Source organism: Pygoscelis adeliae, unplaced genomic scaffold (genome assembly GCF_000699105.1).
Source record: "Pygoscelis adeliae isolate BGI_AS28 unplaced genomic scaffold, ASM69910v1 Scaffold515, whole genome shotgun sequence".
Taxonomy (NCBI): domain Eukaryota; kingdom Metazoa; phylum Chordata; class Aves; order Sphenisciformes; family Spheniscidae; genus Pygoscelis; species Pygoscelis adeliae.
The window spans coordinates 4889-16636 of NW_008824720.1; the positions used below are offsets into that span (position 1 = coordinate 4889).

Here is an 11748-nt window from a genome sequence, read left to right on the forward strand (position 1 = left end):
GTGGCCCTGCACGGCGTGGCTGCGGTCACCACCCTCGCTGTCTCGCCGTCCCCAGGAGCCCTGTGTGGCCGCGCTGGCGCGGGTGGAGCGGACGGACTTCCTCTCCCCTGTGTGCATCGGCGAGGTGGCCAACGTCAGTGCCGAGATCACCTACACCTCCCGGCACTCCGTGGAGGTCCAGGTCAACGTCATGTCCGAAAACATTTTAACAGGTGGGTGGCTGCCGGCAGCCCTGTCCCAAAACTCCAGGAATAACTGTGATAAGGCAAGAGCTCGTGGCGTTGACCCCATCCTCCGCCCACTGTCACCGGCAGCACCGGGCAGAGGGGAGATCTTGCCTTTTAATTGAGAGTGCTGGGAACGGCAGGGAGGGTCGGCGCTGGGAAGGGAAGCCAAGCAGGCTCCCTGGGGATTATGGCTCCATTGATCATTTTTATGAAGAACAGAAAAATCCGCCGTTAGCTCCTCCTGCCTAATTTGCTGCCCGTGGCTGCCTTTGGCCTGAAAAAGGCCCTTTTCCTGCTGTTGCTGTGGCAACTGGCTCCACTTGCCAGGACGCCTTCCCAAAAGCGCATTGTCACATCTGCTCCGAGCCAAAGCCCGGCAGGAACCAGCAGGGCAGGGGGCTGCCTGGTGCCGGCAGCATTGCCAGCGTGCGGCCAACCCCGGACCGCAGCAGCACCGGCGGCAGACGAAGCGCTGCTGGCGTTGGCGCGGTCACCCTCTGCCCCCCTCTTCTCCAGGGGCGAAGAAGGTGACGAACAAGGCGACGCTGTGGTATGTGCCGCTGTCCCTGAAGAACGTGAACAAGGTCCTTGAGGTTCCCCCCATCCAGGTAGGATGGCTTGCTTTGCTCCCTGAAAACCGGAGCTCGCCCTCTCTGGGGGAACGGTGCTAACCTGGCCCCGTCAGCATCCCCGGCTGCGCCGGTGGCTTTGCCGACGCCGTTCTTACCAGCCTTTCCTTCCAGTACACAAGAAAGGAGCAGGAGGATGAGGGGAGGAAGCGTTACGAGGAGCAAAAGCTGGATCGGCTGGAAACTAAGCAGAGAAACGGCGACTTGATCTTCCCTGTCATCAACCCAGGTAACGTGGGCAGTGTGTGACCTGCGGAAATGTCCCAGCAGCGCTGGGAGGCCCAACTGGTCCCCGAGGCAACTCCAGCCGTCCCCGGGCACCTGTGGCTGTGAGTGCACACTCTGAAACACTGCACTGGGGATGGGGATGGGGATGGGAATTTGGAGCCACGGTGCGTGAATGGAGGGGGAGTCGGGTGGGCACCTGTGATCCCCTGCTGGGGCTGGAGGGTGGGATGCCCTCTTCCGAAACACGGTTCCTGCCACCACTCCTTGCATCCCTCGTGCGCTCCTGAGCACTGGGAGCTAGTTTTGCTCAGCACAGGGTAAACGCAAATGTTGGGCGAGGGTTTTGCACACTCTGCAGCTGCAGCCCCTCTCTGGAAGTCAGTCTTTTGGCAGAAGTTCATCGGCCACTGTTTGAAGGGGAGGATGAGCTATGGGGAGGAGCTGGGGTCACGCTCTCCCTGGGGGATTGCTGGGGATCTCTTTCCTACCGAAAGTGTTGCCCCGGCTTCTGGAAACACGGTGGCAGTGCTGACGGCGAGCCAAAGGCGCCGAGCGGCTGGCGGGGGGGACCAGCCGTGGTCCTCGGGCAGAGGCAGAGAGGTGGCGCGTGGGGATCATGGGGAGGTGATGTGGGATGAAAGTTGCTCAAATGCTTTTTTCCCCTCTGTTCTCCCTGCTCACAGATAGACAGACGAAAGGTAAGGCTCCGCGGGTGCTGCTGCGCGGGTATCCTCCCCGAGGAGGTGATGCCTGGTTTTTCCTGTGCTAAGCACCTTTAGCATCTCTCATTAGATGGAAAACTAAAATGCTCCCTGAGAGCAGTTTTCCTCTGCCGGCAGTCGGAGGGTGCGATTTCTGTCACCTGGATTTAGTGGCGAGTCAGATGTCACCAGCATGTGCCATGGCTGGGGGACGTGGGGGCTGAGGTCTTGACACGGGGGGGAAGCGTGGTCCTTTGGAGACACCGCTAAGCGGCAGGGTCGGGGAGATTCAGCTGTGGCTGGGGGGGTGGGGGCTGTGGCTGGGGGGTTGAGGAGGGAAAGTGTACAGCCATGTGCCCATCCAGTTCAATCCCGTTTGCTTTCGGGCTTTTTGAAAGCTTTAAAAGAAGAAACGAGCTGAGCTGGAATAAAATTGATGAGTGGGCATTAGAGGGAGGTGGCAGCCCGTCAGGTGGTGAATGGCCTCTGCTCTCGGGACTTCTCGGGCTGATTTAAACGCTGGCTTGAACATACTTCAGCTTTGCACAAGCCAGCCCCACATTTTCTTCCTTCACATGGCTTAAGACAGGGGCATACGGCGGTGTACGGGTGCTGGCCGAGCAGCTCTGATCTCCGCTTTGCTCTCCTTCTCCAACCAGAGCCACACACCGTTGGCTACAGCCAGTCCAGCCTGATCCACCTGGTGGGACCGTCGGACTGCACGCTGCTGGGCTTCGTGCACGGAGGTGAGTGAGTGCTGCCCTGTTCAACAGCTGGGTTGGTTTTTCCCCGGAGCAGAAGCACTGTTTGAGAGCAACTCGTGCATCTCGGTGTTTTCGGGAGGTGGGCTCTGCCTCTGAAGGCACGCAGGCCCATTTCCACAGTCTGTAAGGTTCAGTGTTGCTTCAGCTGAGACAAAAGCTTCGTCTTTTTCCATGCTTAAAAAAGGCTCCGAAAACTGACATACTCGAACTGTAAATCCTACAATTTTGTCATTGTCTCTTAAATTGCAAATCTCAGATTATAAACACCCAACGTACAATGACTGCAATTTGCTGGAGCAATTTCGTCTTGGCTGGGAGTGCCCATCGCCTGCCGGTCGGGCAGGGCAGGGCAGGGCAGACGCGTGTTTGCCAAGGGCTGGGATGCCGCTGGATGCCGCTCCTCATCTAATTGCATCCTTAAAGGAAAAACAAAACAACGTGGCTCACAGCTCTTTCCAAGCAGGAGGTTTGGGGGAGTGATGCTGCCTTGCAAGGCTGAGGTTTGCTCAGAGAAATTTGGGAGAGCCAGAGCTTAAGCCCAGGTCTGTGAGGATGTCACCCTGATGGTACTCTTGACAGCAGGCTTCATGCTGGTACCGGGGGTTTCCCGCAGCTGGCATTCAGTCTCTGGACTGACTCCTCGGCGTAGCTTTGGTTGTGCAAAGCCCTTACTGACCTACCCGTGCTTTTTCCCAAATCCCACCGGCTTCCCTGAGACAAGGACCCTCTACCTCTGCCCCCCAGGTGTCACCATGAAGCTCATGGACGAGGTCGCCGGGATTGTGGCCGCCCGCCACTGCAAGACCAACATCGTCACCGCCTCAGTGGACGCCATCAACTTCCATGAGAAGATCAAAAAAGGTACCGGGGGGTGGTGGCGGGCACTTTGCTCTCCCATGGTGCCACGTCCTGGCTCCCTTGGGTGCGCACTCGGGACACACTGGCAGAGAAATTTAGCCCCCGTTAGACTTGTCCTGTGCCAAGAAGCACCGCTTAAGACATGGCTTAAGCATAAAACACGTGGGACCCCTTGCTCCCTTCCTCTGAGCAGAAGCAGGGGCTGCCTGCTTAACCGGCCCCTCTCTGCTTCGCAGGCAGCGTCATCACCATTTCGGGGCGCATGACCTTCACGAGCAATAAATCCATGGAAATCGAAGTCTTTGTGGATGCCGACCCATTCGTGGACGAGCCTCGGGAGCGGTACCGTGCTGTCAGCGCCTTCTTCACCTACGTCTCCCTGAGCAAGGAGGGGAAGCCCCTGCCTGTCCCGCAGCTGCTGGTAAGAACTCTCCCCACCGGGCTGCAAGCCAGCTGGGCCAGCCCCTCTCCTGCTCCTCCCGGGGCAGACCCCCGCCGGCTTTTTTGTCCAACAAATCCTCTTCCCTTGAATTATTCAGCAGAAAAATATGAGCATGAATGAGCCTTTCCAGAGCAGACTTCAGGGGGGTTTTTTGTTTGGTTTTTTTTTTAAGTTTCTTCTGAAAATTGCCGATGTGGAGATTGGTTTTTTTTTCCTTTCTCGCGGATGAGGACAGGCTGCATGCAAGCTCTGCAGCTTCCCCTCCTGCCCGCGCTGGAGGTGCACGGGAGGGGACCCTGAGCGGCGACGGAGGCCCCCGTGTCCCCTGTCCCATCACCGCCTCAGCCCTCCTGCCTATTTTTAGCTCTCCTGAACCCAGCAGGGTTTTGCTGACACAGTGCTGTTGACTGGGGGCTGTTTCTTGATTAATAGTTCATCCCGCGCAGGTCTCCTCCTGCTCTGTGCAGGAGTACATTAGCTGTCAAAACACCTATTTCACGGAGCGCAGGTTTTCCTTTACATTTCCTGTAAGGGGAGGCGCGTTTCCCTCCTGCACACGTTTGCAAGGTGCGGCATGGGAGAGCTGCGCTGCCCCGTGGCAGCTAACGCCGGTGGCTTCGCTTTCTTTGTGTCGCCGGCAGACGGAGACGGAGGATGAGAAGCGGCGCTTTGAGGAAGGGAAGGGCAGGTACCTCCAGACGAAAGCCAAGCGTCAGGCGCAGATGCAGCAGGCTGCCCGGCAGTGATCCCGCACCGCGCTCTCGCAGCCTTCGCCTGCCAAACGTCCAGGTTCCCGTTAGTGTCGTGTCCGGTCCGCGCCGGGCCTCGCCCCTTCGCCTGCCCCAGCCTGCCGCCGGAGCTGCTGCGGCGGCGTGGTTGCTTCGCTGCTGATTGGTTTAGCGCCGTAGACCTTGTGCTTTAGGTGGCTTAAGTGCCCCGAAAGCCTCCGGGAGCCTTCCCGGTCACACGCCATTCGCCTCTGGAGCCCTGTTTTCACCGTTCGATCCCGTAAGCGAAGCTCCCGCCCGTGCCGGAGCGGGGCAGAGGTGCGTGGCGGCACGAGGGACGCACGAGGCCACGAGTCTTTGTGATGCTGTGTTAAACTTGCCAGTATGTCCTAAAACTGCACACCAAAGCTTACGTACGATACTCGCGATGAGAAACGCGCCCCGGTATCGTACTGAATGTCTCAAGACTGTTTCGTTGACATCTCTAGGTAGTTTCTCTGTGCACATCTAAGTTATTTAAGGAATCCTGTGGCATAAATAAAGTCTGTTGTTGTTGACTGAACTCAGACGGGTGTCGCTTTTTTTTTTTTTTTTTTTTTTTCTCGTCCACGCTTCTGTCAAAAAATGTCACTGAGGATTATAACACCCTTTGACTTAGGTTATTCTTCCTTCTTTTACACCAAAATAAGTCTCCTCTTTCCCACTTTGTTTTGCAAATGGAATTAGAAGAACTCATTGGCAGCTTTTTATTTTTGCCACGCAAAACCCAGATTTTCAGAAGCGCAGTCACATTTCTGTGGTTTTGGGGGCAAAAACCTTGTCACCTCTAGGATGTCCATAGCATCCCCAGCTGCTTGTAGAAAGCATGCTGTAATAAAGGAGATCAAAATATTTTTCATGAAAGCGTAGCATTTTGCGTTCTGGAAAACTACAAGAAAAAATTTCCCTGTGTCCCTCCCTGCTTTCTTTTAAGCCTTAATTTAGCAACTACTGTTCAGTTAATCAGGCGTCAGTACTTTCCTACTGCATTTAAGAGAACATCGTTACCTAAGAATTTGCTTTGCTTTACATTTAATCAAAAGTGATAGTCGTTTAATGGGTTTCTGCTTTGTGGTAAATGGGAAGAATCCTGTAAACCTAGGGGACTCCCAGTGTGTGTACATCTGAAGTTAGGATCCTCTAATTACACAGACTAATTCAGTGGCTTTTTAAATGTTCTTCTGAGCTGTGCTGTGTCATTATGGTGTTCTTGTTGATTCCGTTTTTTTAAATATACAGTACCAAAATGCTGTCCACTTCTCACAGAGAACAGTTTTTCACTATAATGTTACTAAATGAAAGCTACTTCTTGGCTAATTGTCTGCAGTGTTTGCTACAATACACACACGAACAAGTATTGTGAATGCTACACTCGGGCATCTATATTCATGCCTTTTTTCTTTTTTTTTCTTTTTTTAATCACCTGTTGTTAGTGGACCTGTTAGACCTGAACATAACAAGTGAAGTTTTCAAACAGCACAAGTTGAGTCAAAATGACCAGTTGATTGGTGTCCAGGATGTGATCAGCTGTCTCACTACCGTCTACAGTGGACTTGAAGAGAAACACAAAGATATGGTGAATGTTCCTCTCTGTGTAGACATGTGTCTTAACTGGCTACTCAATGTGTATGATAGGTAAGTAACAAGTCTTTATTCACAGTGCGTACCCCAGGAATTTAATGTAGTATTAAAAAAGTATAAACCATGGAGACAGAATTGGTAATTTTTGCACGTGACATCAAAAATGCTAGACTTACAGGACTGTTGTATATTTTTTCTGAGTGAGTTTCTTGAGGAAGTGTCCATGATAATACAAAAACGATAAAGTCTTAAGAAGTTCTTTAATAAAAAGTTAGATCTTTTGATATTTTTGTCTCAGTAATGAAAGTGCAGTTGCTTGCAATGAGATGGTTCTTACGCTGTCCTGCTCAGACACACTGATCTAACGTTACGCTGCTTTTATACTACTACCAAAGAAACACTGAAAGGATTTCAAAAAATGTATATGTGAGAAGAGAACAGGATACGCTGCTTTAGCTGCGCTCCTACGGTAAATGTTCCAAATTGCCCAGATTGTTTGCCATTCGTACCAGATCCTATTTCTGCCACAGGGGGGGACAGTTTTGTTATTTATTTTATACTTAGTTACTTGCATGCCGTAATCCTGGCTGAGCTCCCTGTGCTGAATCCTCTGTCGAGTGGTGGTGGTTCTGACCCCAGTGCTCAAGCCTGTCTGATTCTGGAGGTTCAGCGGTGTCCTGGTCCTGGCTCACTTCCAGCAGGTGCAGCTCCTGCCTTGTATCAATTCTGAGTGCTGGTGCTATGTGATCCACCTGCCCTGGTCCTGGCAGCAAAGATGTATTTCCCTGGTGGATTGTGAGTTTGCCTCAAGAATGTTTCAGGTTGCTTACAGTAAGAACTTGTGGGTTGATTTAAATGCACGTCTGCTATTTCGAGAGAGAGCACTGAGCCTCGGGGGACATGAAAAAGTTCACCCCAGCAGCCCCTTGTGGTTTTGGCCAGTCCTTTCTGAGCCCTCAGACACTTCTTTCTTCTGCTGAATGTCGAACTCTGACCTCTCTGCCCTGCCCTTACAAAGAACGATGCTTCAGTTACAGCTGGACGTCGTCTTGTGACCTGGAACAAAATCCCATCGGCAAAAACTGTAGCTGTTTGCCCAGTCTGGGCTGCTTCCTTTTTTTGGGAGAGGGGAGACGTTCTCCTTCCCCACTTCATAACGGCAACGCAGGCTGCGGAGCTCCCCGCGTCCGGCCCGAGTTCGTCCGCTTGGCTGTGCTTTACGTCGGCTTTTACCCCGGCTTTACACCGTAAAGCCGGGCTCTGCCTCGGTGCCGGGTTCCCCGTAGGGCGATCCGCTGCGAGGACATACAGACTCTGCGTCGGGGGTGACTCTGTGGCAGGGGACGCTATTTTTATTTTTTTGGTGGCGGGATGGCAGCGCACGGAACGCTGGCCGTGTTTTACACGGTGTCGTGCTTTGAGATGGGGGGGAAGGCCCACCCGACCCAACCCCCCCGCGACCCCCGCACCGCGAGCGTGATCTGTGCAAACCTGTTGTGACCCGTCCTTATTCACTTGCAGAGCTGAAGCAGATCACCTGGCTGAGTACTGTAGGGTTGTTGATGGTGATCTTTGGGGATTGTCTGAGGAAAGCGGCCATGCTCACAGCTGGCTCCAACTTCAACCATATTGTTCAGAATGAGAAATCGGATACTCATACTTTGGTGACAAGTGGGGTGTATGGGTGGTTCCGGCACCCGTCTTACGTGGGATGGTTTTACTGGAGTATTGGAACACAGGTACCGTATACAACGTGCTCAGATACTTTCGTCTTATAACCTGGGTCTTTCTTCTTAATGCTGCCCCACACCCGTAACGGGATGCAAACCGCCGGCACTCAGTGGCAGGGGGGGGCCGGGCATGGGTTTTGACGCCTCCTCCCTCCCACTGGCACGCAGGGGGGGAGGAGCGCTCTGCCCTGCGCGATCTTTGGGGAGACCCCATTGTCTTAATTTTCTGTGTGGAATAAGCAGGGGCGGCAGGGCCGGGGTTTGAGCCAGAACGCCCTCGGAGGCTCGGGGTGCGATCTACTGCTGGCCTAAAGCTGGTGTCCAGAGTTTCCTTGCATTCCTACGGCCAAAATGCCTTCCGTAAGCAGTCGGACTCAACCTCGCTCCTGCCAAATACCAGTCCTGTGCTGGATGGCAGAACACTCCCTCTAAGAGTGTCCAGGGCCCCGGCCAGGGGGTAGACTGGAAGCCAGCTGCGGTCAAGCTGTAACTCGGCGCTGCCTTAGTCGCGCTTTTCTCGTGGTTGGCTGGTGGTTGGCATTTGGTTTTATTTCTCTGGAGAGAGACTGTAAAGACTGCATGTGGGGCAGCGCGGCCACGCACGGGCTTTCCAGAGCCGGGACGCCGCTCTTAGCTGCCAGCGGGAGCAGGCAGCTGCCTGCGGGCCGCTTTCTTCATAAGCACTAATTTCTCCCCAGAATGAAATTCCACAAAAGGTGCTGGGGTCTTTCCTTTTTGTTGGAGAGCATTTAGACCTCATGGCAAACTTAATGAAGGGTGATTAGCACGTGGGGGCGGGGGGCAGCCTTGGTTTCTTTGGGAGGCGACGGGACGCTAACCGCCGGTGTCTGTTCGCAGGTGTTACTCTGCAATCCCATCTGCGTGGTGGGCTACGCGCTGGCGTCCTGGCGCTTCTTCAGGGAGCGGATCGAGGAGGAGGAGATCACACTCATTCACTTCTTTGGAGAGGAGTACCTGGAGTACAAAAGGAAGGTGCCATCGGGTCTCCCTTTTATTAAAGGAGTCAAAGTGGAACTGTAATGCAGGCGAAAACCGGACTGGCTGAGCGAACACCCAGCTGCAGGCGCTGTGGGGCGAGGGATGGTGCCGGGAGTAGCCCGTTGGTATTTCCTGGCCGCCCAGGAGGAGCTGGCGAAGGGCTGCGGAGCTGGGTGGCCTGCCGGGTCACTAGCAGATAAGAAGCTTGTTCGTCCTCCTCGAGATAAGTCTTTCATTGCACATTCAGGGATCTTCCAGATAACTTAGCCTGTAGTGACCCTAAAGAGAATCGAACCCTCTTGCCTGCAACAGCTGAATTGTACTGAAACGCCTCCGCACCGATTCTTCTGGAGAAGAGCTCTGCCCCCGTGCAGGACGGCACCGGTCAGCGGGTTGTTCCTATGGCGTAACTCGATTTTAAAGCTTTTTGACCTTGCAAGCCAGGCAGCGCGGCTTTAATCTCTTCAGGCCCGATTCTGCAAGCTGGCGCTCGGGCAGCTCACAGGAGCAGGCCCCCAGCTCTCTGCTCTTCAGGTGCAGGGCTGCCTACCCTCTGCTTGCCGGAGAGCCGGCAGCGCGGTACCAGTCGGTTCTCTCCCAGGCGTTAACGTTCACAGGGAGCCTTTCCCGCTCGCCTCATGCCGCTGGATTGCGAGCGCCTCTGTGAAACGTGGCAGGAGAGCGAGCCTCCTCCCTCCCCCCTCGGCTGCTGCCACGAGTTCGGGAGTCACCGTTTCAGCTGCCGCCTTCTCGAGCCTCCCCACCGCCACCTCTGTTCCCTCTTCCTGCTTCCAAATCATGCTGCTTCCTATCCTACCAGGCCGCCTCCGTCCTGCAGAGATCCCAGGATTTTGCGTTGGGAAAGAACCGCGGCTGCCGGGCTTGCCGAGGGCTTTAGCGCTCGAGATCCTTGCCTGCTTTTTTGGGTGAAACCTGGGATGTTGGCGTGACTAGGAGATGCTTTTAGGGAAATTCTCCAAACGGGGAAAAAAGTTTGGCTAGCTAACGCTATTTTAAACGTTACCATTTTGGAAATGGTTCCTACTCGAGCTTTGTGGTATAACTTATTCTGTTGTTATATACCAAAGAGGTTCACTGTTTTCTTGAGTTTTACATTATTCTTCCTAGCTGGAATGGAAACGAGTTGTCTGTCAGTTCACGCTTTGGGCTTGCGGTGTTCCTTGGTGAAGGTGCTGTGGTACGGCTCAGGAAAGGGGGCGCTGATGGAAATTGCTTTGGGTTTGGGTTTGTTTTTTTTTTATAAAAAACAAGAAAAAATATTGCCAACTTCTGTCTGGTGGTTATTTGGAGATCTCTTGAGGTGCCGGTGACATCACCAACACTGGAATCCTTACTTTTACAATTCCCAGTGGGTTTTCGGTACGATCCAGTGTTGCGTTGGAGCATGACTGCGGCTCGCAGTGACTCGCAGGGCTGCACAGCCGGAGACGGGGCAAATTCTCCGTCCCTCCTCGCTTAACCAATGCAGAGTCCTTCCTCTGCCAGGTTTGCTTTGTATTGCAGGGTGCGTTCTGCACGGAGCATCAGCTTAACGCCTTCGCTGGTCATTTGTCTTACACCAAGCGTGTTTTTAGCTTGGGGGAAAAGAGCAAATGTGAAAATATACCGGCCAGATAGCGCTGATTTCTCTGCGTAGTCACTCGTAGGCTCCTGCTCAGGCTTTTCTGTGCCTCCGACACCCGTCCTCGTGGAAGCTGCGACCTGCAACATGCCTCGGGCGAGTTAATTTTTAACTAATTGTTTTGTAGGCGGCAACGTTTCTGCTGTGAACTTGCACAAATGTACTTTGAAACAAACAAAACGATCGTCGCTTGGTTTTGACGTGAGCTGATGATGGAAACTAAGCTTTATTCTCAAGTTGTTCTTTGTAGTAAATGCACCTCGATCCTAATTTGCAAGAGGCTGCCAGCACTAGCTCTGACCCCGGTTCCAGCTGTGCGGCGGCAGGGTCTGCCCAAGGCGGGATGGGTTAGCACCAAAAGAAAGGGATAAACTTTGCCTTGAGCAAAGTCTTCAGAGTCCTCTCGGTGCTTTTGAGACCAGCAGCCTCTCTTAACCTTTTATTTTCCCGAATCCTGTGACTGGAAGCTTGGTGAGGAGACAGGAGCTCACCAGGCGCGGGGAAGGCGTCTGAATCTTTAGTGAGCAGCTGGAGTAAGCCGTCAAACCCTGCCCTCCTGCGCCACAGCAGTCGGTAAGTTTTTAAATGGCACGGATGCACAGGGGGCAGAGCGCCTCTTTCTAGTGCCCTGCCTGCGTTTTTGCCTCCGCTGCCTGTCGGCGGTGACCCTGCGGTGAGCTCCTGGCTCTACCCTACACCGGGAGGTTTTGGGTTTTTTTTTTCCCCATGTTTGCAAACTTTGTGGTTTTAAGAGCCGCTGGACACCCCGAGCTGGCAGGCCTTTTTTTGTCCAGAACCAAGCGGACATGTACACTTGCGCCCCTTTATTTCACTTCTAACACATGAGAGGGAGAGTATAAAGACAATTATTTTTTCAGACGAACAAAGCCGCCCGAAGGCAGGCTTTTGATACGCTGCAGCGCTGTGTGCCCAGGCTGTGTTTTCCTGCCTTCGCGTGCGGCACAAGGCGAGAGGAGCGAGTCGACAGCTGGGGCACGGCTTTTGCGCAGCGAGCGCCAAGCGGCTCCGCGCACTCGCTCGGTGTCGGGCTCTACGGTGCAAGCTCTTCCTGGGCGGCGCTCTCGGCCCCACTTTTCTGCTGTCCCCTGCAGCAGTCTTTGCTTTTCAGGGAGGGGGCTCCAGGGGCGTCGCTGGGCGCACAGCCCTCCCCCGGGCTGGC

General features: G+C 54.0%; 2 protein-coding genes across 2 annotated transcripts; both read left to right on the forward strand.

Moving 5' to 3' along the window:
• Positions 1–55: 55 nt before the first annotated feature.
• Positions 56–5140, forward strand: ACOT7 (acyl-CoA thioesterase 7; the record flags this gene model as incomplete). Its single annotated transcript, XM_009323222.1, has 8 exons — positions 56–212; positions 744–835; positions 971–1085; positions 1768–1782; positions 2445–2531; positions 3294–3410; positions 3644–3828; positions 4491–5140. Coding segments are annotated over 8 exons (873 nt in total), but the record flags the coding sequence as incomplete, so codon positions are not given.
• ICMT (isoprenylcysteine carboxyl methyltransferase) lies at positions 5005–10024 on the forward strand. The gene is made up of 3 exons (XM_009323223.1): positions 5005–5026; positions 7719–7936; positions 8786–10024. The coding sequence occupies exons 1-3, from the start codon at positions 5005–5007 to the stop codon at positions 8966–8968; spliced, it is 423 nt and encodes a 140-aa protein (XP_009321498.1). The 3' UTR covers positions 8969–10024.
• The last annotated feature ends 1724 nt before the right edge of the window (positions 10025–11748 follow it).

What these genes read in the sequence shown, in the direction of transcription:
- ICMT (XM_009323223.1), top strand. Translation starts at nt 5,005, where the DNA reads ATGAGAAACGCGCCCCGGTATC. An exon ending in GAGAAACGCGCCCCGGTATC is followed by an intron (nt 5,027 to 7,718) that starts GTACTGAATGTC and finishes ATTCACTTGCAG; the next exon opens with AGCTGAAGCAGATCACCTGG. An exon ending in ACTGGAGTATTGGAACACAG is followed by an intron (nt 7,937 to 8,785) that starts GTACCGTATACA and finishes GTCTGTTCGCAG; the next exon opens with GTGTTACTCTGCAATCCCAT.